Here is a 24,628-nt window from a genome sequence, read left to right as displayed (position 1 = left end):
TAATGCTGTCAAACTATGGTTGATATCAAGATTAAAATCAAATAAGTAACGATCTTACAAAATAAAAATAAAAAAACGAAAAGATGTCCTTAAAAAAAAACGAGAAAGAAAAATAGAGCAAACTCGAGCGACCATTCTCTTCCAGCGAGATTGAAAAGAAAAAAACAATGCACTTAAAACACGGGAAACGGCAGTTCGGTTGACGTTTAACTATTATTAAGTTATTATTAAGAGTTGCGTTGAAAGCCGTAGTGGTAAGATCCAATAATGGTAGCATAAAGGTACATATGCTTAACCTTTTCGATAGCAATCGAATGAGAAACTAGTTTGAGTCACGGTCTAAATTCTGAAGGCATCATGCTTTGAGTCGATATGCTTCAATCGCAAGTAAACATCCGTTCCTAAACCTGTTGGAAACATCGAGAAAATGAGACGAAAACCCAAGAATATGAACAAAACCTTATATTATCTTACCTTGAAGAGATTGAATAGTCAAGGATCCCCCAAGGTATTCAGCATAGGCCCTTGACGTTGGCAGACCGAAGCCAAAGCCATGCATTGGGGACATGGTAGAGCCCGAACCTGGATTACTCGCGTCAATGATGTTACCCAGAGGATCAACTTCAAGCCGCTGTTCCGTGCTCTCTTCCGCTGTAGTGAAGTTATAATGCATCACTTTCGGCAGGACGGCATGTGGAATTCCTCCTCCACGGTCGGAAATCCTAATTTACGTTATCACGAATAATGAAAAACTTCTTTAAAAAGCAGTAAATCCTAACGTGCCTAACGTGATTTTACCTAAGAATAAAATCTACTTCATTATTTGCAATTGTAACATGAACTGATGGCAGCGACGATTCCGAAGCATCTGGATGAGATTCAATTGTTGCGCGCACAGCATTTTTAAATAATTCTGGTAATATATAGTCTAAAATGAAAAATCAAATAGAATTAAACTCTTTCGCCAAGAAAGTATATGCGCATTTTAATATACTGCTTACCTAGCGGTAGAGTAATATAAGGAAAGGTTGAACCGATGTGTCCGCTCAAACGAATGTCAGGGGACTTGCCGTAACGCTGAAAGGCTAAACGTCGGGTAAATTCAGCCCACTTCTCGACGAGATCCTTTAATCGAAGAGATTTATTGATGATGCCGACATGATGAGGCTACAAAGGTTTTGGATAAAAGTGATTAGTTGGAAGAATGTAATAAAATTTAACAAATAGGAGGGGGAAAAAACCTTCTCTTCGCGTAACGACAAGTGATGGGTAACCAAAAGACGAATGCCCAAGCGAGATGTTAAAGTTCGATCACAAAACTGTCGCACTACATCTTCATTCTTCAAAGCAAAAATGATAATATCCGTACTAGGAATTCAATTTATTGGCGCTTACTTGAATATGTTTACGGCACTCTTTAAACCCAGCAGCAAGCTGAGTGACAACATGTGTATGATCATCAAGTAGGTCTCTCAATAGGCGGCTATATGCAGCTTCATCATCAGCAGTTCGAATTGCAGGATGATTGTTCAAGATGTTAAATGCTCGAATATAAAGTTCATGCTAATTGAAAAAAAATTTACACGAGAAACATCCAACATGTAATAAATAGTGATATACCACTTCAAGTATGGTTGGGTTGCAACCTATGATGAAAGGTAAGGACCTAAATTCATGGATTCTATGTGCAATCCTCACAGGAAGCTCCTTCCATAAATACTGGGCACTTTTCTGGGGTGGGGGTTATCATTATAAACTTGTAGTGTGACTTATTTTTAAAAACTAACACCTACCAACAAATGGCTTCCATCATGACTTTTTCCAGAGTAGAGGATCATATAGGGTGTCAATCTCACGGAGGGCTATATTTTAGAAAAAGCTAATATGATAACCAAAATAGGCAATTTATTGTAAATATCTCACTTTCCCAGCAGCTGTGTCAATGGCACTCTGATTGTTGACTTTGTAATAGGAACTGACACTAGGGTTACTTTGTGGAGGAGTTTTGCTGTTGTTTCCAATACTGTTTGACTGTGATGAAGCAAAATGAGTCAAATGTCTGATCACACATCCAGATCTTTTTTCTTTGCACAATGTGAGTGCAAAATGCTTCAGTGACAGCATGGTTAGTTAATTAGATAGCTTTCTCCATTGAAAGATAGCAACACTAGGAATGTCAATCGAAACAAAGCAATAATTAATTTTCCAGTTGGATTTTACTCCAACCTCCGGAGAAGAGTCAAAGAAGGCGTTAAATTTCGAAGCTTACAACAAAAGTTGGGACGACAATGGGCCGCATAGCAACAGCCCACAAGCAGAACAGCTGAGAAGCAGACGACAATTTAAAGAAGAAAAATTAACACTTAGCAGACGAAAAAGAAAATTTTTTTGCCTTAGGCAATAGATTATTGCCATTTACGGAGCGGGGAGCAGCGGTAAAATGCGAGTTTTACAAGATGTTACCTCGTTTAGTTTAACTTTGATGAATTCTTAAATGTACACCAAAAGAGTACACAGAAGTACATTTTTATCAAAATGAGATTGAGATTTATTTTGCGTATCAAAATTTAAAAGTCAACTGAGTACAATGTTTCACCATGATCAATCATCATTTGCGTTAGATTTACTACAGAATGGAAATAAAGGGGATGCAAATACAGATCATGGCGGAATCTTTGTTGTAAGCAGTCAAATTGCTTTAATCGTCGGTTCAAGGTTTCGTGCCTTGCTAAAACCTGTTTTTTCTTCCCATCATTGTTTCCGTTAGGGAAATCAAAAAAGTTTGGGTCGTTGTAACCGCGATCGGCAATGGCTTTCTCTCCTTCTCTAAGACCGAAAATAAAGACATCTCGGGCTAGCCTAAGATCTGACCATTCGCCACAGGGAAGTCCACCGTAAGCCCAAACAATGTCTCCGGTTCGGATACAAATGGCTAGTTCGTATCTAAGACCGGGACCATGAAATTTATGTGAGTACCATTTGGGGTTGAATGGCGATGGCTCCATGATTCTGAAATCTACTCCATCAATAGATACCAGAATGTTGGAGCCTTTAAGGGCTCTATGGAAACGATTCTCCCATTCAATCTATGAATGAAAACAAATTAGCATTATATATAAACCCCAAAGAAATTAATGTTGTCTCCTACCACTGGCATTTTTGCGAGAAGGCGAATGAAAATATGGCACCACTTCCGAAATGTTTTTTCCGACACTCCAACTAGAGCAGAACTTATGTGTTCAGTAGCATAATGCTTCAAATGCAATAATGTCCATAAAAGATGCTCTGGGCGCGATTTAATGGGACGGACATGAGATAAATTGTCATAAGCAGCAGCACACACTCGGGGAAGTCCCAAAAAGGATCTGAATTTCCGATAGCCTAAAGCAATACTACCGTCAACGTCATGTTTAGTAATATTATGGCCAAGCCGCCAGAAAGTTTCAGCTGATGCCATTTTTTTTTAGTATGAAAAAGTATAAAAAAACAAGACCGAAAACCCAGTAAATCACTAAGTCCAATAGATTTTCGTCTGCTTGACAGGGTTGAACTGTTTGTGTAATTAGAGAATTTGTAAAATATTTAAAAATGGGTGTCAAGAAATTCTTTTATGAATGATTAAATTGCCTTGACGAGTTTTGCCTTAAATTAAGCGTTCATATGGAATAACTTTTAAAAAAGTAACTTATGCGGAACATTTCAAAAGTTTAAAAGATTAAAAATGTCGAGATTTTTAGGATCTTTAAGATGCTAATTTGTCTTCAATATTGTTTAAATAATGGAAATTTCTTTTTAAAGCTGTTGTAGACATAAATCTGCGGCTATGTGCAGTGAAAAAACTAATAAACCTTCCTTGTGGTGAAAAAATTAGTGGATTGAATGTTCAAATATTTGAAGAAAAGCTCAAATTTTTTAACATTCAATCCACTAATTTTTTCACCGCAAGGCAGGTTTATTAGTTTTTTCACTGCACATAGCCGCAGATTCATGTCTACAACAGCTTTATAAAGAAATTTCCATTATTTAAACAATATTGAAGACAAATTAGCATCTTAAAGATCCCGAAAATCTCGACTTTTAAAATCTTTTAAACTTTTGAAATGTTCCGCATAAGTTACTTTTTTTAAAAGTTATTCCATATGAACGCTTAATTTAAGGCAAAACTCGTCAAGGCAATTGCATGTTGCATAAAACAACTTTTCGACAACTATTATTAATTAATTTAACCATTTAAAAACATTTTGCAAATTTTCCAATAATAGAAATCATTCAACCTTGTCACAACAAAGCAGACAATAATTTTTGTTTAAGAAAGTCACGTCTTTTGCCACACTCAGTGTTCATTTCTTTAATAGCTAATTTCAAGCTTAGAATGAGCAAAAAATGCCGCAGTGGAAACACAATCCTCCGTGTAAAGCCCACACTATTCTTAGTCAAATGTTCGCAGACGGAAAAATTGATCCAGCAACCACTGCAAAAGCTGCATTCTCGTTTCACCCAGAATTTGCCAAGTTTACCATGCCGGTCTTTTACAACAACTTCAGGCAGCTTAGGCAATTGCATGGCCTCGAATGTATACCACATTTTATTATTCTCTATTTGTTTAGCAATTATTATATTTTCAGATATTTTTTATAGTAAAAAATTCCGAAAAAAGCTCATCGTCTGCCCTGAGTTGTTTGGAGGACTCGGCCAACTCTAGTAGTACCAGCTCTCTTATCGTTTCTCGCAAACGCCTCCGTGACGATCAAGAGTCTGACTTAAACGAGGAAATAGAAGATTTGGATAGCAGGATAATTCACCAGAACCAGCCGGTCCTGATGGCAGTTTATAAGGATCACTCATTAGCCGAGATAGTCTCTATCTGTGTTACGCTTCCTAGTGGTGTCACTGATATCCGCTTCACTCTTGATGGCACTGGGCCCGCAACGACGTTTGCTACCATTACGTACACCTGGCCTCAAGTTATGTTCGACATTGAAGGTTTATTTGCATCTGCCATTAAAAAAAAAACTATGACAGTCGAACACCCCAAGATCATAGCCCTTAAATTGGAACTAGAGAACAATAGACAACACATAGATAGAAAACCTCAGGGCTCTATGGAGATCTCTCTGCCTATTCCTGTCAAAACCGATCCGAACACTGTTAACTATAAGTTGGCTAAAGGAACAGATGGCGTAATAGTATTAATGGCTGATTTATGTGCATTCCACAGATCATATACAGCAATCAAACCTGAATTCAAATGTGATTTTGAAGAATTCTAGACTTCTAGTCGTTTTGGTTTATGTTTTTATTTAAAACAAATAAACTGACACTCGCAAACCCTATTCGTACCTATTCGAATTTCTCTCATTTTACCGCAGCTCCCTGAGAAGATATGCAATCACCACGTGCAATAACTTTACGTGATCCCAAGTAAAACTCTAATTCAGTCTTTAACTGGATCCTCACTTTACAGATTTCCAATGTGCCTTTAAGATACAGGAAAAAAAATAGGGTAAAAATTAAAAAGTCATTTGATAAATATCAATAATTCATGGGGTGAAGTATACTAGTGATAAAATTTATGCGCGTGGCCGCGTGGGCGCTGAGCCAACATGTTTCTGAATACGTAATCGTGCTGATAGCTAGAAATTTCGTACGGGACACTTTTTTCATCACTTTATGAACGTTTTTTATAACGCCATTTTACAAGTGTTTCATTTAAAGAATTATAATTTACATGTTTGTACTGGCTCATTTAGTATTTCAAATGTTTTTTTAGCGTTAAGAGTTTTTCGTCCTCATAAAAAAACCGGTAACATTATGCAATAAAATGCCGAGTTTTCAAACTTACTTCTTGATTATTTCGTGGTTTCCTTCTGTTTTCGTGGTGGGATTGCATGAAATCCAACTTATTTCTGGTGCAATTTGGGCACACGGACTTATTCGAAAGATAGTTTTATTTAGCTTATCGCTGCTTGCTTGCAAGACACGATTTTCTCCGCAAGATAGCATACTGTTGAAAAAAAATGTCGCTGAAAAGTTAAGCTAAAAATTTTTTTCAGATATCTACTGCTGTAAAAAAATAAAATAAAAATTCGGCGGTTTTAAGTCTGGGGGTTTGAGTATCAATATTTAATCAGATACCAAAAGTTCTATGTACAAAATTCACAGGCATGCCGAATCGATGAAAATTGTAAGGTTAAAAAAAGAAAAAAGAACAAAAAGAAAACAAACAAACAAAAAAGATAAATGTCAATGACCCACGATGACGAGACCTAAACGATCTTTTATGACAAAAATGGTTGTTACGACTCCACAAAAGTGAGCCATGCTATTTTATTAATTTTCTTTTGTTTTTTATTTGCTTAATTAAAATGGAACTTGAACTGGCCACCATGGAAATTATGGAATCCTCCTTGTTGAAAAGGGTTGAAGCCTTGGCCTTGTTGGGATTCGGGATCCAAAGGATCCTCACCGTTGTCGTACTTTTGTCGCTTTTCTGGTGATGAAAAGAGTTTGATCAGATCCCTACAAGGTGAACAAACAACTTTAATTGTTAACTACCTGGATCCGTCAAAACCTCTTTAGCTGCAGCGATGTCAATAAATTTCTTTTCTGCCTTTTTCTAGACTCTTCATCATTTTGAAAATTGTCTGGATGCCATTGCTGTGCTTGTTTTCTAAATGCAAGATAAAACATTTGCAAGGAATAAAAGAAAAGCTTGTAGTAAGAGTTAAATTTTAACTACTTACCTGTAAGCTTTTATAATCTCTCGTTTGTTGGCATTCTTTTTAACACCGAGTATCTTATAATAATCACGTTTCTTTGCTTGTTTTTGAAGTTTCTGAACTTTCTGCAGACCTTCCTTTGCACGTGCAAACGATTCTTCAATTTCTAGCGCCTGATACAATATTTTTGTAAAATAAAGAAGCATTCATATTCATAACGTTAAATATTAAACAAAAGTTTTTACATTATTATTACTACTAAAATTACCTTAGAATAGTCTTGTTGAGCTTCATCAAGCATATCCAGGGCGATATAGTCTTCGGCTCGGTCACAAAATATCCTCGGCTCTGCATGTCGTGCCAAGGCTAACGAACAGAACTCTAGACTTTCTGTATGCTCACCCAAATGAAGATAACAATGACAGAGTTTGTCTTCAGCCAGAAACAATAATTCTGGTACGCTCGGATCCACTTTCAAAACCTAATCTGTCAATTATTTATTTGTCCCTTTGCCTGCAAAATAAAATAGGTAGACTACCTTTTTAGCAGATGCAACGCATCCTTGGTAATTATTGTCATTGGCATTAGCCTGTAGATCCTGCACAAGCTTTGCAACTTTCTTCACTTTCTTATAGTGGGGGAAGCATTCTTTGTGTTCTGGGTCAAGTTTCAAACACTCTCTGATTTGACTGTTTAAAACAATTAAAAGATAGCTACTTTATCTAATGTCAAAAGAATAAAAAGAGCAATTACTTCAAAGACTCCTCTGGCTCTCCTAAGGCATAATACAGTTTAGACAGCTTCATGAATGCGCCCGTGTTATCCGACATCAATTTCGTGGCTGCTTTTAAATCTGAAATTGCTTTTGATGATTCCCCAATGGCAAGATAGCACTCAGAGCGCATTTCTCGTAAACTAATATCCCATGGACAAATCTGCATTAGCAAGAAACTATTGTTAAAAAAGACACCAAGTTAATTTGAAGGAACCATACTTCTATAATTTGAGTCAAGATGTCAATGGCATGATGGTGGTCCTTGTCACTGAAAAACATTCGAGCCTGCATGTAGCTTTTCTTCAAAGTTTCAATTGCTAAATAATTCTTGTTTGCTTCCATGTTTGCAGGTTCTTTCTTAAGCTACTCAAAATACAATACTTTTAGTGTATGATGATAACCATTTAAAATATTTTGACTTACAACTTTTTCTAACTCAATATGTGCCTCATCCAGACGCCCAAGTTTCATCAGGATATTTCCCTTCTGAGCTCTGGCTTGGATAAATTCTGGTTGAATTTCAAGAACACGGTTTAAATCTTCTAGGGCAGCTCTTGCCCTTCCCTGTGCAAGGTAAACAGTGGCTCTTCTGTACAACGTTAAGTAGTTAGTAGGGTCTCCTTCAAGTGCAGCATGAAAATGGGTAAGTGCATCTTGGAGTTGGCCCCTAGCCATCATTTCTTTTCCAAGCTCTAAATGTTTTTCGATTTCTGACGGATTAACATTGCCATTAACTAAATAGAGAATGAAGAATTTAGATGCAAAGCTTATGAGAGAATGAAAATTCTCGAAAAGTAAGGAAACCGGCTTGCCTGCAAGGATCCCGCTGCTAATTAGACAAATAAACACTGAGTAGATTTGTATAGGCGGTGGACCCCAATCAGCGATTTTTAAAGTTATCATTCTGATCTAACACGACAAGCTTTGGGAAGAAACAAAAGACCACTTCAGAACAGAAAAGAAGATTGAAGAGAAACACACATCATCACTTCGATTTTCTCTGATTTTGTCTGCTTATAGATGTGGACCAATCAGAAAAGCTTACGTGCCATATAAACAAAGTTCAAAGCCATCTATTGCTAGAAACGTACATGAGTTCCATACTTCTTAATACAGACTACGCGTTACGGACAACGTGAGGTATCTTCTTAGGCATTATTCCTATCTGCCCATCAATGGTAAAAATGATCCGTTCTACAAAAATAATTTATGATAAAGCTTCATATTTATACAACGGCTTAATTTATTCTTTTTACAGGCATCTTCGGCGATAGTTGCTGGCCTTGGTCTGGCTGCTGTTGGATTTGCTGGTCGTATGATTCTACGGTCTGCTCCCACAGTGACGACAAAATTTAACGAAATACTCAAGCAGTTCCCTATGGATTCCGAGGTACAATTGATCTATTTAGGGAAATTTATTTGTTCCACGTTCATAACCTGAATACTAAATGATGTTCTAATTTTGATCTTATGACTTCTATCTTTATAGTCTTTACTTGGAAGCCGATACTACAAGGGTGGCTTTGATGCAAAAATGTCCAAACGAGAAGCATCCTTGATACTTGGAATATCACCTACAGCCAACAAAATTAGAGTAAAAGAAGCCCATAAAAGAATCATGCTTGCAAATCATCCAGATAGGGGAGGTTCACCATATTTGGCTGCTAAGATCAATGAAGCCAAAGATTTCTTGGATAATCTAAAGTAATTTAGATTCATTATGTGTGAAGCTGCAAAAGAACTCTAAACTTCACTGTAAATATTATTCCAGATAGTTTGTTAAAATAAAGCTTACATAGATTCAATTTATCTGTCACTTGACTAGTTTTACTTTTCTATTTTTTCTTTTTTATCAATTTTGATGTGTATTCAAATGCTGGTAACATTCTGCCTTCTCGAATTTTTTCGATTTTTGAGGACCGGGCTATATCATGGACTACTCTAACTAAAGGACGGGACTCTTCGACATTTCCTATGCCACCCATGTAATTTTTTTAAATTTTTTATTAAATTCAGTTTAAAAAAATAATTATTGACTTACCAAATGTCCCTATATTGAAAATTAACCTTTAAAGAGATATTAAATATTTTCTATCAGAAAATAGGGAAATTGGGCGGGCCGCCGGTGCCATCTGGGAGCCAAAAATCCTAACTCATTGCTTGTTTTCTTTCTACAATTCAACTTGGTCTCCGCGAGACGGTCTCGAAGGGTCGAGTCGAGACCGTCACCCGTACATCCCAGTGGGACTATCCCGGCCCTCTGATTGGCTCTCTCCCTCTCCTCACCCTATAGCCCCTCCACCCCTTCTGCTTGTGGTGTGTGGCCTATGGGGCTGTGGCGTGTGTGGAGTAGTCGGGCTGCCGCCTTCATTTGTTTGTTTTTCATGTTTATTTATTTATGTTTATTTATGTTTATATTTATTGTTTCTAACTTACTATTTTGTTAATAAACTATTTGTATCTTCATTATATCGTTTTAAATTTTATAGCACAGGAATAAATTAAATATTGGTGTGTTTTCATTATAACTATTGTGAATTGTCATCCACGGGCAATTGGGTTGGTGCGGGTCGGAGAAAAAAGGTTCAAAACCCAATTTTGGGAGAATCGGGAAAACTATATGTCCAAAAGTTTTAATACTTATAGGAATGGATAAATCTTGATAAGGTCTATCCAATTCTGCAAAAATTTTGCTTAGGGTGTACTAATTAGGAAAGTAAACCGCTTTTCCATTTTACGGGTAGGTCAGTGCGGTTTAGCGGGTCAAAGGAACCCCCCTCATAAAAATACGTCATATTTCAATAATTTATTGCGGGAAAACTATAAGGAAAAAATTAATAAATTTTGCAGAAATGGATAGCTCTTTGTAAGCGCTATCCATTTCTGTAAAATAATTAACATAATTTTCATAAACAAACAAATTTTGGACAAGACGTTGTTTGTAGTTTTTGCGCTCTAGATATATATACTAGATCCAATAGACTTAAGTAACAATATTAATTTTTTTTTAAACTTTTTTGTGTATGAATATTTTTTCGTTATTGTTCGTTTTTTGTTTTTAATTTATTAATTTATGCTATTACACTACTTATACCTTTATTAAATCGCTTTACAATTTATAAAACAGTAATGAATTAAACATCGGTGTGTTTCCATCAGAATTATTGTTACGAATGAACTCTCATGGGCAACTGGGTTGGTGCGGAGTGGAGAAAAACGGTTTCAACACCCGATTTTGGGACAATCGGGAAAACTAAAAGTCCAAAAGTTTTAACAATTATAGGAATGGATATATCTTGATAAGATCTATCCATTTCTGTTAAAATATTGCTCAAAATTTCCTTATTAGAGAAGTAAACCTCTTCGGCAATTTTCATGTAGGTCGGTGCAGTTTAGCGGGTCTAAGTTAACCCTCATCTCCCAGTAATACGGGAACTTTAAATAATTTTTTTCGGGGAAACTATAGGACCAGTTATAGGACTAGTGAATCCAACCAATCTGGCATGTTGAAAACTGCTAGAATTTGTATTCTCTGTTTGGATTTCGTTTCGACCTCCATTAATTGTAGGTCATCCGAAGTTGGGTTGTCTTGCTGAGGCCATTCAGACGATTCTTGTTTCAGCCAGGAGGGACCTCCCCACCAGGCAAAAAGCCTCTGTCAACTTCTTGACGGAGCAACTTCGAGATGCGAAATCCGCTGGGTTGTCTTTTCCAGGACAGTGTTTCCAGTGTTCTGGTTTGAATCTCTTCTGAATTGTCTCTACTCTATTCCGTACGAATAGTTTCCATCGCCTTGGATCTCCTTTGATCCAACCTAACGCTGCCATAGAGTCAGTCCATAGTGTCACTTCCCACTTCACTTTGTCAATTGCGTTTACGATTCGTTCAGCTAAGACACTGCCGAGTTCGGCGCTAAGCAGTTCTAGCCTTGGTAGTGAAACTTCGTTTTTCGGGAGTGGTGCTGCCCTAGTTTTACAGCAAACAAGTCGGATGAATCCAGGATATCTTGACTTGGCGTATGCTACAGCTCCGTACGCTTTTGTTGAAGCGTCGCAGAATACATGTAATTCTTGAATTACATCTGTCGGTGCTGTTGAGATCATGCGAGGTATTTGGATTCTGTCTATACCTTTCAAATCTTCCACTATAGCTCTGAATCGACTCTCCGTTTGTGAATTCACATTGTCATCCCATCCGATTTTTTCTTGCCACAATTCCTGGAAGAGTAGCTTGAACTGTAGTGTTATGGGTCCAATGAATCCAAGGGGGTCGAAAAGCTTGGTCGAGATTTTAGCAAACGATCTTTTTGTTAGCACTTTTACTTTTGCGGCTGCATCTACGATTACGTCAGACTTGAAATAGAAGCAATCTGTGCTGGTATTCCACCTCACTCCTAGTACCTTTTGTGGGTCTAAATTAAGACACGAGTACGAATCGGATGAGTCGTCTGTCAAATTGCTCTGTTGTAGATACTCTCGCAGCTGCGGGTCGTTAGTTACCCATTTTCTCAATTCCATCTTTGCGTCTGAAAAAGTTTGAGTACCGTACCGATTACGGTCTTTGCTGCTTCTAATGTAGGCGCATTTGACAAGTAGTCGTCTACATATAGATGCCGTAACATTTGGCGACTGCTTACTGCTAGTTCGCCTTTGTATGACTCGAGGTGTTTCTTTAGGACGGTCCTGAGCACTGCCGGGCTACATGTTAGCCCAAATGGTAGTCTATTCCATTTGTAGGTCTGCAGCGTTCCTGGGACGTTTTCGTCTTCTAAAAGGAACCTTAACGCTTCCGCGTCCTCGTTTAACAATTTTACCATTAAAAATGCTTGTCGGATATCAGCTGTCCAGGCAATTGGATTTAGCCTAAACGTCAGGATAACATCAAGAATGTCAGGATTCAGATTGGGTCCTTCTTCGAGACAGTCGTTGGCGCTGAATCCTGTTTTCGGCTTCGCAGAACCATTGAAAACAGGTCTCACTTTGCTGGTGATTTTGTCTTTACGGACAACTGGGTGATGGGGTAGAATCGTGTAGATACCCTTAAAATTGGTGTCTGCTTTAGAGATGAATCTAAGTTCTTTCAGTTTTCTGAACTCAGCTTCGTATGAAGTCATCATCTCGTTATCCTTCTCCATCCTTTTCATCAGCGCTCTTGCCTGACCTTCTGCCATGGCGTCATTCTTGCTCACTCTTTGTTTGTTTTCATTCCATGGGAGCGGTGCGACATAATGTCCATCTTCGTCTTGTTTGATGGAGTCTGTATAAGATTTCCAGCGATCCGAAAGTGGCACATTTTCTAGTGGATCTAGACTTTCTAATTTCCACCACTTCGCAAATTCAATTTCATCGTTTCTGTTCGAATTCGGGCCTTGCATTGGGTATTGTGGTGTTCCTTCTTTTGCCTTTAGGAGGAAGCCGATCGCCGTAGTGGTTGAAATCGCAACTGTCTCATCCTGCCCAAGTAGTAACCAACCCAATTTGCTTTCGATGGCTCTAATTCCAGTCTTCGAAACGATCTGTTTTGAGCCTAGTACCTTCCAGACTTGATTGGCTCCAATCAAAATGTCTATTTGGCAAGGTCCTGCTGTCCCGCTCAAAATTCTATCATCAGCCAACTTGTAACCTTGGTTCCAGAGTTCACTGACGAATTCGGTCTTTGTCGATCCAGCAACCTTTCCTATTTCGGGTTGCTCAATCGCCTCTAAATCAATTGATTCGGCATCCGGAATTATCCCGCGTAGTCGTAACTTTCTTACACTTCATTCCTTTTCTGGGTGAAGATGACCCACTGCCTGAAGTTTCAATTTGATTTTTCCCACTTCCTGAAGTCCTAGAGTTTGAGCGAGTTCGCTTCGAATCAGTGTTGCATTCGATCCTTGATCAATGTACGCTATAGCTTTGTGCCAACCGTTTGGCCCTTCCACTATAACAGTTGCTGTTTGGACGTACACGCCACCGAATAGGCGTGCTTCTATTGAGAGTGGAGCGTCATCTGCTGCCTTTAACATTGGGGACGCTGCTACCGTAGCTGTCACTGTTTTCGCCCGAACTGTCTGATTACAGATGGCTGTATGGTGACCCTTGCCACATTTGGCGCAATTGCTTGTCTTCCAACAGGCTCTCACTTGGTGACTCTGTCCGAGGCACCTCCAACACCTTTTCTCCTTCCGAACTTGCTCTAGTTTCTTCTCTATTGCGACTTCGCATTTGTACGTGGGGTGTTTGTCTTTGCAGAACAAACATAGTCTTTTTATTGTTGTTGAGGTCTTCTCTTTTCGATCTTTCGGATGTATTGTTGCAGTTCCTGTCACTGCTAATTCCGCTGCCGTTGGTGTGGATGCAAATGTAACTCGATTTGCTTTTTCAGTAGCCTCTTGCTTAGGTTTTTTCTTCTCGTTCTTTTCAGTCGAGAACGCATATTCCCAATCTTCTGCTACACTGTCGATGAAGGTAAAGAGATCTTTTAACGTTTTACGGGATCTTCTTGTTTCCCCATGCCATCTTGAAACTAATTCAAGAGGTAGTTTTCTTGTAATTATCTCTGAAATTGCTTCATTTTGTGCAGAATTCTTTTCTAAGTCGCCAAGATTCAAGGCGTGACCCATTGCTCTGTCGTGCAACTTCCTCATTGCCTTGTAGTCTTCTACTCGATCTACCCTAGGCAATTCCGTAATTGCGATGTAGTGGTCTGCTCTTGCTGATCTCGGCCTGTTGTATTTCCCATTTAAAATGTCGATTGCCTTGGTGTAATTTTCTTCTGTTAAGTCCAGGTATGAAATTGCACCAGCAGCGTCTTCGCTCATGTGCATCTTCAATCTGCTGAATTTTTCGATGGGTCGTAGTGATGGATTTTCGTGGATAAGTGTTCGAAAAATCGCCCACCAATCTCTCCATTTGTTTGAATCCCCTTCAAATTTCGCTAATTCAATTCTTGGTAGCAGATGAGCAATGCTCATGATGTTTTGCTGTTGTTGCAGTGCAACTGTATTGTCTGCTTGTACACCTGTTGCTTGCGCAACGTTTCCTGCTGTTGCCGGAGTTGTCTCCTCTCCATCCGAATTTTCCGAATGTTCAGAGGGGTCTGCTTCCGAAGGTGCAGTTGGCCTTCTTCTTTTCCAATCGATAACCATTCTATGATGATGGTCTACAAACTCTTCGTGTTTGTCGACATATTTTGCTTGCATCTCGGCGTCTAGTTGGGGTATGACATTTCTATAATGCTTAAGAAGCCTTAGCGCACTGTCATCAGCTAGTTCGTAAGCTGTTTCTGCTTCTTCCAACAAATTGTCTGTGCAAGCTTCATCATAACTTTTCAAATTCTTGTGTAATTCCCTTTCCAATGTCTCTATTGTTAAGAGTGTTAAAGTCTGCGCCTGTTGCTTTTTGTTTGCGGTCGCCATTGTTTGGAATTACACTGATTTCAGTAATCTACGAATTTGAGAATCGATCTTGAGGAAAAGGAAATTAAAGTTGTTCAAGGCAGTATTTTAAATTTTGAGAAAGCAACAAGAAAATATGCTTGTTGAAAACCAGTCTATTGACGTATTCGTCGAGTTACAAACGTAAAAATTTGTTTGTTACCACTAGATGGCTAAGATCTTAGTTTAACATAACACGAAGGAAACTTAAAACAATAAAATGAAGCCTCTTCTTGAGAGAATTCGCTGAGGGTTTTCAAAATTCTCGTTCGTTGATGGACAAGATGAATTCCTCAGATGTGGTCGAACCGCTTTCTTCACTTTCTCCTTTCACTGTTTCCTCTACTTCACTTTCTTCTTGAATGACAGTCTCAGAATCGTTTGTTCTGATCGAAAAATTCGTCTCCACTTCAGTGATGTCTTCTGTACCTTCTGCACCGACTTCTTGTTCAATAACCTCAGCCTCTCTTCTTCTTTCGTTTTCGAGAAGGCTGCGAACGACCACGTTCCTGGTTGCTACAGATGTTGACTGCTCTGCAACGGTAGATTGACCACGCGACCTCGGATGGCTTCTAGGTCCTTGGTACCCGTAAAATCTTGCAATCGGAGTGCTTCCGTAGTCTGGTGCACGTGGTGTTGGGTGCTGGAGCACAGCTGGCAAGGGAATCTCTGGATGAATTTGTTCTCTTGGCGTTGGCTCACAAGTCGGTAATCCTCTCAGGAAGTTTAGGTATCTTGCATAATCAGCGTTCACTCTGATGTTGGTGATGGCAACAGCTTCGTCACGGGGAAGATATTTGATTGCAACGCTATAGAAACCTTCTTCGTAGGCACCTAGTTTTGCATCAATTGTTACACCGTGGGGCAATGGCCTGTATTCAGGCTGAAATCAGTGTAATTCCAAACAATGGCGACCGCAAACAAAAAGCAACAGGCGCAGACTTTAACACTCTTAACAATAGAGACATTGGAAAGGGAATTACACAAGAATTTGAAAAGTTATGATGAAGCTTGCACAGACAATTTGTTGGAAGAAGCAGAAACAGCTTACGAACTAGCTGATGACAGAGCGCTAAGGCTTCTTAAGCATTATAGAAATGTCATACCCCAACTAGACGCCGAGATGCAAGCAAAATATGTCGACAAACACGAAGAGTTTGTAGACCATCATCATAGAATGGTTATCGATTGGAAAAGAAGAAGGCCAACTGCACCTTCGGAAGCAGACCCCTCTGAACATTCGGAAAATTCGGATGGAGAGGAGACAACTCCGGCAACAGCAGGAAACGTTGCGCAAGCAACAGGTGTACAAGCAGACAATACAGTTGCACTGCAACAACAGCAAAACATCATGAGCATTGCTCATCTGCTACCAAGAATTGAATTAGCGAAATTTGAAGGGGATTCAAACAAATGGAGAGATTGGTGGGCGATTTTTCGAACACTTATCCACGAAAATCCATCACTACGACCCATCGAAAAATTCAGCAGATTGAAGATGCACATGAGCGAAGACGCTGCTGGTGCAATTTCATACCTGGACTTAACAGAAGAAAATTACACCAAGGCAATCGACATTTTAAATGGGAAATACAACAGGCCGAGATCAGCAAGAGCAGACCACTACATCGCAATTACGGAATTGCCTATGGTAGATCGAGTAGAAGACTACAAGGCAATGAGGAAGTTGCACGACAGAGCAATGGGTCACGCCTTGAATCTTGGCGACTTAGAAAAGAATTCTGCACAAAATGAAGCAATTTCAGAGATAATTACAAGAAAACTACCTCTTGAATTAGTTTCAAGATGGCATGGGGAAACAAGAAGATCCCGTAAAACGTTAAAAGATCTCTTTACCTTCATCGACAGTGTAGCAGAAGATTGGGAATATGCGTTCTCGACTGAAAAGAACGAGAAGAAAAAACCTAAGCAAGAGGCTACTGAAAAAGCAAATCGAGTTACATTTGCATCCACACCAACGGCAGCGGAATTAGCAGTGACAGGAACTGCAACAATACATCCGAAAGATCGAAAAGAGAAGACCTCAACAACAATAAAAAGACTATGTTTGTTCTGCAAAGACAAACACCCCACGTACAAATGCGAAGTCGCAATAGAGAAGAAACTAGAGCAAGTTCGGAAGGAGAAAAGGTGTTGGAGGTGCCTCGGACAGAGTCACCAAGTGAGAGCCTGTTGGAAGACAAGCAATTGCGCCAAATGTGGCAAGGGTCACCATACAGCCATCTGTAATCAGACAGTTCGGGCGAAAACAGTGACAGCTACGGTAGCAGCGTCCCCAATGTTAAAGGCAGCAGATGACGCTCCACTCTCAATAGAAGCACGCCTATTCGGTGGCGTGTACGTCCAAACAGCAACTGTTATAGTGGAAGGGCCAAACGGTTGGCACAAAGCTATAGCGTACATTGATCAAGGATCGAATGCAACACTGATTCGAAGCGAACTCGCTCAAACTCTAGGACTTCAGGAAGTGGGAAAAATCAAATTGAAACTTCAGGCAGTGGGTCATCTTCACCCAGAAAAGGAATGAAGTGTAAGAAAGTTACGACTACGCGGGATAATTCCGGATGCCGAATCAATTGATTTAGAGGCGATTGAGCAACCCGAAATAGGAAAGGTTGCTGGATCGACAAAGACCGAATTCGTCAGTGAACTCTGGAACCAAGGTTACAAGTTGGCTGATGATAGAATTTTGAGCGGGACAGCAGGACCTTGCCAAATAGACATTTTGATTGGAGCCAATCAAGTCTGGAAGGTACTAGGCTCAAAACAGATCGTTTCGAAGACTGGAATTAGAGCCATCGAAAGCAAATTGGGTTGGTTACTACTTGGGCAGGATGAGACAGTTGCGATTTCAACCACTACGGCGATCGGCTTCCTCCTAAAGGCAAAAGAAGGAACACCACAATACCCAATGCAAGGCCCGAATTCGAACAGAAACGATGAAATTGAATTTGCGAAGTGGTGGAAATTAGAAAGTCTAGATCCACTAGAAAATGTGCCACTTTCGGATCGCTGGAAATCTTATACAGACTCCATCAAACAAGACGAAGATGGACATTATGTCGCACCGCTCCCATGGAATGAAAACAAACAAAGAGTGAGCAAGAATGACGCCATGGCAGAAGGTCAGGCAAGAGCGCTGATGAAAAGGATGGAGAAGGATAACGAGATGATGACTTCATACGAAGCTGAGTTCAGAAAACTGAAAGAACTTAGATTCATCTCTAAAGCAGACACCAATTTTAAGGGTATCTACACGATTCTACCCCATCACCCAGTTGTCCGTAAAGACAAAATCACCAGCAAAGTGAGACCTGTTTTCAATGGTTCTGCGAAGCCGAAAACAGGATTCAGCGCCAACGACTGTCTCGAAGAAGGACCCAATCTGAATCCTGACATTCTTGATGTTATCCTGACGTTTAGGCTAAATCCAATTGCCTGGACAGCTGATATCCGACAAGCATTTTTAATGGTAAAATTGTTAAACGAGGACGCGGAAGCGTTAAGGTTCCTTTTAGAAGACGAAAACGTCCCAGGAACGCTGCAGACCTACAAATGGAATAGACTACCATTTGGGCTAACATGTAGCCCGGCAGTGCTCAGGACCGTCCTAAAGAAACACCTCGAGTCATACAAAGGCGAACTAGCAGTAAGCAGTCGCCAAATGTTACGGCATCTATATGTAGACGACTACTTGTCAAATGCGCCTACATTAGAAGCAGCAAAGACCGTAATCGGTACGGTACTCAAACTTTTTCAGACGCAAAGATGGAATTGAGAAAATGGGTAACTAACGACCCGCAGCTGCGAGAGTATCTACAACAGAGCAATTTGACAGACGACTCATCCGATTCGTACTCGTGTCTTAATTTAGACCCACAAAAGGTACTAGGAGTGAGGTGGAATACCAGCACAGATTGCTTCTATTTCAAGTCTGACGTAATCGTAGATGCAGCCGCAAAAGTAAAAGTGCTAACAAAAAGATCGTTTGCTAAAATCTCGACCAAGCTTTTCGACCCCCTTGGATTCATTGGACCCATAACACTACAGTTCAAGCTACTCTTCCAGGAATTGTGGCAAGAAAAAATCGGATGGGATGACAATGTGAATTCACAAACGGAGAGTCGATTCAGAGCTATAGTGGAAGATTTGAAAGGTATAGACAGAATCCAAATACCTCGCATGATCTCAACAGCACCGACAGATGTAATTCAAGAATTACATGTATTCTGCGACGCTTCAACAAAAGCGTACGGAGCTGTAGCATACGCCAAGTCAAGATATCCTGGATTCATCCGACTTGTTTGCTGTAAAACTAGGGCAGCACCACTCCCGAAAACGAAGTTTCACTACCAAGGCTAGAACTGCTTAGCGCCGAACTCGGCAGTGTCTTAGCTGAACGAATCGTAAACGCAATTGACAAAGTGAAGTGGGAAGTGACACTATGGACTGACTCTATGGCAGCGTTAGGTTGGATCAAAGGAGATCCAAGGCGATGGAAACTATTCGTACGGAATAGAGTAGAGACAATTCAGAAGAGATTCAAACCAGAACACTGGAAACACTGTCCTGGAAAAGACAACCCAGCGGATTTCGCATCTCGAAGTTGCTCCGTCAAGAAGTTGACAGAGGCTTTTTCCTGGTGGGAAGGTCCCTCCTGGCTGAAACAAGAATCGTCTGAATGGCCTCAGCAAGACAACCCAACTTCGGATGACCTACAATTAATGGAAGTCGAAACGAAATCCAAACAGAGAATACAAATTCTAGCAGTTTTCAACATGCCAGATTGGTTGGATTCACTGGTTTTGAGAGTAAGCAGTTATCTGCGATTACTGAGAACAATAGCCTGGATGTACAGACTCATGAAGAAGTTACCGCCCGGTAAGGCAATAGAAACAGTCGGAGTAGCAGAAATTCATTGCCTCTCTGTCTGCGAAATCAGCACCGCCGAGAACTTCATTCTAAGGACTATTCAACAGAAAGCGTTCCCAGAAATTTATGGATCCCTTAAAGAAGGAAAATCCAACAAGAAACTGCTACGCGATCTCGACACATTACGACCAATCTGGGACGAAAAACAACAACTGATACGAGTGACAGGTAGAGTAGGTCCAGCCTTAAGAGACCTACTTATTGAACCGCCGATACTTCTCCCTGCAAATGAGAGAATAGTCGACTTGCTGATCCACCATCATCATGTCAAACGGAAACACACCGGTGTTCAATCAACATTAACCTATCTCCGTAATCGGTTCTGGATTATTCGTGTTCGACAACGCATCAAGAGTGTCATCAAGCATTGTGGAAAATGCCAACGAGCTCAGTCGCGCCCTTTCGACGAAGAAGCCGCTTCCATGCCTTTGGATCGTACCAAGAAGGCACAGCCATTCGAAATCATTGGAATTGATTATTTCGGGCCGATGTACGTTTTGGAAGAGGTCCTTTTGATTGAGAAAGACAAGGAAGGGAACGATGTCGAGAAAACTCGGGTTGGTGAAAAAAAGGTGCACGCGTGTTTATTCACTTGTGCCGTCACAAGAGCTGTACATCTTGAGCTCGTGACAATCCTTACCACGAAAACGTTCATGCTCGCTCTACGCAGAATGATGTCCAGAAGAGAAGATTGTAAGACAATCTATAGCGATAACGCATCAACATTCACATGCGCCGCTAAACTTGTAACAGAAGACCCTACTTTAGCAAATTGGCTATCAAGTAAGGGAATTGAGTGGAAATTCTCTCCGAGCTTGGCACCCTGGTGGGGCGGGTTTTGGGAGAGAATGGTGCGTTCGGTAAAGGAGCCGTTACGCAAGGTATTAGGGAAAATGAAGGTGAGCTACGATCAACTTCACACCATCCTGGTGGAAATTGAAGCAATCGTGAACTCACGACCTCTCACATATGTTTCCGGAGACGCACAAGCGTATGAAGTGCTATCTCCACAAAGACTTTTGACTGGAAGACAGCCTGGCGCCACGCCGGAGGCTTCCGAGCTGACCACAATGAGCCACAACGAGCTGATCGACTTAGATAAGCAACGTAGCGAACACGCTCTAACTTGGTGGAGGCTATGGCAAGAATCTTACTTGTCCGACTTAAAAAGATTCCATTGTCGCAAGGGAAAGGGTACTAGAATCCCCCGCGTTGGCGAAATCGTCCTGCTAAAGGAGCCAAATATCAAGCGTGTTTCGTGGCCTACGGCCATTATAACGAAATTGATTCCCGGCTATGACGGCAAGATACGAGCTGTAAAGTTACGTCTTCGTTCAGAAAAGGAAACAACACGAGGTCTCCAGACCATTTATCCATTGGAAATTCAACATGACGTGGATCCGCCCGTCAATGTTTCCGTAGACGGATCTAGAGAAGCCGAGGCTGGCCAAGAAGAAGGAGGTGCATCCGCGCCTAAGAAGAAACCCCCCCGCAAGAAGAAAAAGGAATCACCGAGGAGGACTCGCGATTCCGGTGGGGAGGATGTTGCGGATCACGACCCGCCACCTGACGGGCAATTAACTAGGTCGGGCCGACTAGTTCGCAAGCCCACTATTTTTGATTTATAGTATGTGTAAGGCCGCCAGGGGTGCTGTGTTCAGCGTCTTCTTGGTGGCCGATCTCGGTTAATGTTCCTTCTTCGCAATTGTTCAACAAGGTAGAGCAGACGCCATTATAAGTTGTGTCAGAATCTGAATAAAAGCTAGAGAATCAGCAACAATTTACCTGAGTCAAGTGTCTTCAAATCATTAATTACTTATCAGGTATTATCAGTAAAAGTAATTATTGTCAGCATCGCAGGAAAAATGCCACTGGTAACCAATCTTGATTTGGTAAATTACCTGCTATGTTCCAAGTCTCCATACACGCATGAAGATTTAAAGGCTTACAAGGGCCTTGAGACCTACAAGAGATTTATCGATGAGGGAATTGGATCATTTTGTGCAATCAGTCTTTTAAACAAAAATTTGTTGATGAAAGCGAAGGTTATTACTCTTCATTTGTTTATTTGTAACATTACTATAACATATAACTTTTTGTTGTCATAACGTATGAATAAATTATACTTCATAATTTGTATTACCTCTTGAACATTTAAAATTACTATTCTTGACTCTCTATCCATGGCTGACTTAGCGTTAACATACACTTTGTCAAGATTCAGGGATGGGGCCCAGTCTGGGTGTGTTTCTCCAGTGTACTAAAAAGATTTTCCTGTGTGATTTCAAATAGAAGAATTAGATAGACACATTCACTATTAATAAATTTGTCGAGACTTACCTAGAACAAAATGTGCATTACAAACTCTAATGTTATTTGTTTTTGCAACCCGGGGCACAACAATATTGAAAACCCATGACAGCCCTACAGAAAAGATTTTTTTAAAAATACAAAAAATGTGATCTGGAAACAGAAATTGCTACACATACTAACCAAGATACGTAGCAATTAACTGACACAAAAAAAAATTAAAAAAAATTAAACACTGATTCACAAAATCCACTTTGTATTGGGAAATAACACTTTCAGCCAATACAAACAACGCAACACATGACATAAACAACCAGAGAAAATGGCGGACATCGAAACAATTGACACGCGAAACCGCGATGTGAATTGCCTCTGTAGGGGGAAAAATAGTTGATTTTAATAAAATTAAAAATTTTTTTAGATAAACTAAGGTTGATTAATTATTTATAAAGACTGGAGAAGACGCAGAATGTCTTAAAGTGTAGTATTCTAGAACATTTCCTGAATTGGAAAAGTATTACTAGGGTAAATAAATCAAAAACCCCCTTTTTTCCTATCTCCCCCTGCAATCGAAACCCCCCTGGATTATTTTAAATTTTGCAACGCAGCATCCGAAACTGGTCTATTAAGAAAAAAACTTGTTTATTCTGGGTTCTTCACTCAACTTGTCAACTGTCACTGTACATAACTTATTAACTAAAAACTTAAGAAGAAAACATAAAAAAAAACACGTCTCTAGCAATGGCGTATAACATGGCGTATAAACAGGACTTATACACTGATACCTTTATTAATTGTCTTTGAATCTTTGATGTAATTGATAGATGTAGATTGCAAAGCTGGCACAATCACGAGGTCCTACAGTCCCGTTAACTTAGTGGAATAGTGGTCTATTGAAAAGACCAAACCAAAAAGGAAAATGCCAAAATGGGAACATGTATAAAACCGAACAGAAAGTAAAAATATTAATTAAACATTTATACCTGCAGAAAATTCACTCAGAGTTACATTAAAATAAAAACACAGAATTCAGATACTCAACGTGTGAAGGAATATGAGCTCAAATTAGGCCAGGAGTACGGGGAAACAACTGCCGAACGAAAAGCGTCAGCGAAGTCAGACCTCTGGTGGGCCATTGGTTAAGTTACTCTTAATGATTTGGATTTGGATTTGAAATTGATTTGATTTTCATGACATTTTGCGTCAAATCCAAATCAAATCACTGCCATTTCCCACATTGGGAAATCCAATCCAAATCCTCAAATTTTTCGGATTTGATTTGGATTTGAGTGATTTGATGGCCCCAAATCCAACACACTGTTGGGAGATATAGGGGGAAAACGAAAACCGTCCCGGCTTACTCCAGTCTCCCCTACATCAGGAAAATGTGGGAGCGGAAAGCAGAAAGACATAGAAGGATGTAAGGGTGAAGAGAGCCAATCAGAGGGCCGGGATAGTCCCACTGGGATGTACGGGTGACGGTCTCGACCCTTCGAGACCGTCTCGCGGAGACCAAGTTGCTACAATTTCAAGTTCAGTTGTCAATCAAGCAAGATCATGCGATTTTAGTTGATAGATGGCACCCGACAATTTCGAGTTCAGTTGTCAATCAGCAAGAACTTACCATTTTTGGTTGATAGATGGCACCGGCGGCCCGCCTAATTCTCCCTCCTACCAAAATTAAAATCGCAATATCTTCTTAAATAATTCGTTTTATAAAGAAAAAATTTTATGGTTACAATCGCCTTTTAAAGCTGCATTTAATGGTGTATTCTTTATTTTATCGTGAAAATAGCCCACAACGACACTCTTTAACAAGGCGAGATAGGGAAAGAGTCCCGTCCTTTAGTTAGAGTAGTCCATGGCTATATATACATATATGGTCCCACCTATTTTCCCCCGGCAGTCGGGGGGCGCTAATGTCAAAATGTGCTATTTCCCCCGCCTGCCGGGGGGCGCTAGGGACAAAACTGTCTATTTCCCCCCGGCCAGTAGGGGCGTGGTGTTTAAACAGCTATTGCACACCTAAATCCGTTATAGACCAGCAAAACATCCTGCGTTGCGCGTTTTCCACAAATGCGAAAATCTCATTTGTATCCAAGACTCCATCAAGTAGTTCAAGACTCGTACAAGCAGTTTTCACGGCTGACTTCATTGTTCTTAAAATGCTAATAAAACAAATGACAAACGACAGCCACCCTCGCCATTTCTAAACAAACACAAATTAAAAATTAACTAACCAATCTTTCATCACGAAAAATACCTTAAACAATACAGTTTTACATGGAGAATCGAACAGAAGGAAAATTTCACCAAAAAAAGAACACTCGTGACACAGTAGGTTCCCTGAATTCACCAACCAATCACAGCCCGACTTATAAGACTGAAATTTGAATTTTGATCAAACAAAAAAAAAATTAAAATTAACAAAGAAACCTACAGATTTCGAAACAG

At 40.0% G+C, this 24,628-nt stretch overlaps 6 protein-coding genes, 1 long non-coding RNA gene and 1 pseudogene across 7 annotated transcripts; 3 read left to right on the top strand and 5 right to left on the bottom strand.

Moving 5' to 3' along the window:
• Positions 1 to 122: 122 nt before the first annotated feature.
• Positions 123 to 2,409, bottom strand: LOC123474709 (3-methyl-2-oxobutanoate dehydrogenase [lipoamide] kinase, mitochondrial-like). The gene is made up of 10 exons (XM_045177182.1): positions 2,270 to 2,409; positions 1,924 to 2,167; positions 1,794 to 1,862; positions 1,621 to 1,731; positions 1,396 to 1,563; positions 1,242 to 1,340; positions 1,002 to 1,167; positions 799 to 928; positions 475 to 722; positions 123 to 407 (listed from the first exon to the last, which is right to left on the bottom strand). Exons 2-10 carry the CDS (start codon positions 2,122 to 2,124, stop codon positions 340 to 342), a joined length of 1,260 nt encoding a protein of 419 aa, XP_045033117.1. The 5' UTR covers positions 2,125 to 2,167; positions 2,270 to 2,409; the 3' UTR covers positions 123 to 339.
• A 111-nt stretch (positions 2,410 to 2,520) lies between these two features.
• Positions 2,521 to 3,472, bottom strand: LOC123474706. The gene is made up of 2 exons (XM_045177178.1): positions 3,149 to 3,472; positions 2,521 to 3,086 (listed from the first exon to the last, which is right to left on the bottom strand). Exons 1-2 carry the CDS (start codon positions 3,455 to 3,457, stop codon positions 2,568 to 2,570), a joined length of 828 nt encoding a protein of 275 aa, XP_045033113.1. The 5' UTR covers positions 3,458 to 3,472; the 3' UTR covers positions 2,521 to 2,567.
• Positions 3,473 to 4,246: 774 nt separating this feature from the next.
• On the top strand, positions 4,247 to 5,333 carry LOC123474441 (annotated as a pseudogene).
• A 767-nt stretch (positions 5,334 to 6,100) lies between these two features.
• Positions 6,101 to 8,518, bottom strand: LOC123474439 (dnaJ homolog subfamily C member 3-like). The gene is given in 10 exon segments (XM_045176648.1): positions 6,101 to 6,490; positions 6,556 to 6,616; positions 6,619 to 6,670; positions 6,744 to 6,892; positions 6,988 to 7,200; positions 7,258 to 7,408; positions 7,473 to 7,654; positions 7,714 to 7,857; positions 7,918 to 8,228; positions 8,307 to 8,518. Coding segments are annotated over 10 exon segments (1,488 nt in total). The 5' UTR covers positions 8,398 to 8,518; the 3' UTR covers positions 6,101 to 6,356.
• A 66-nt stretch (positions 8,519 to 8,584) lies between these two features.
• On the top strand, positions 8,585 to 9,479 carry LOC116933699 (mitochondrial import inner membrane translocase subunit TIM14). The gene is made up of 4 exons (XM_032941430.2): positions 8,585 to 8,672; positions 8,753 to 8,884; positions 8,984 to 9,198; positions 9,412 to 9,479. Exons 1-4 carry the CDS (start codon positions 8,670 to 8,672, stop codon positions 9,437 to 9,439), a joined length of 378 nt encoding a protein of 125 aa, XP_032797321.2. The 5' UTR covers positions 8,585 to 8,669; the 3' UTR covers positions 9,440 to 9,479.
• Positions 9,480 to 12,001: 2,522 nt separating this feature from the next.
• LOC123474487 lies at positions 12,002 to 12,868 on the bottom strand. The gene has a single exon (XM_045176699.1). The coding sequence runs from the start codon at positions 12,866 to 12,868 to the stop codon at positions 12,002 to 12,004; it is 867 nt and encodes a 288-aa protein (XP_045032634.1).
• Positions 12,869 to 18,047: 5,179 nt separating this feature from the next.
• Positions 18,048 to 21,164, top strand: LOC123474486. Its single transcript, XM_045176698.1, has 5 exons — positions 18,048 to 18,404; positions 18,521 to 18,895; positions 18,983 to 19,138; positions 19,252 to 21,058; positions 21,100 to 21,164. The coding sequence occupies exons 1-5, from the start codon at positions 18,048 to 18,050 to the stop codon at positions 21,162 to 21,164; spliced, it is 2,760 nt and encodes a 919-aa protein (XP_045032633.1).
• A 556-nt stretch (positions 21,165 to 21,720) lies between these two features.
• On the bottom strand, positions 21,721 to 22,265 carry LOC123474444. Its single transcript, XR_006649321.1, has 3 exons — positions 22,205 to 22,265; positions 22,008 to 22,138; positions 21,721 to 21,827 (listed from the first exon to the last, which is right to left on the bottom strand). It is a non-coding gene; the product is annotated as an uncharacterized LOC123474444 (long non-coding RNA).
• Positions 22,266 to 24,628: the final 2,363 nt, after the last annotated feature.

This window comes from Daphnia magna, linkage group LG7 (genome assembly GCF_020631705.1).
Source record: "Daphnia magna isolate NIES linkage group LG7, ASM2063170v1.1, whole genome shotgun sequence".
NCBI lineage: Eukaryota > Metazoa > Arthropoda > Branchiopoda > Diplostraca > Daphniidae > Daphnia > Daphnia magna.
This window is presented reverse-complemented; position numbering and strand designations above follow the sequence as displayed.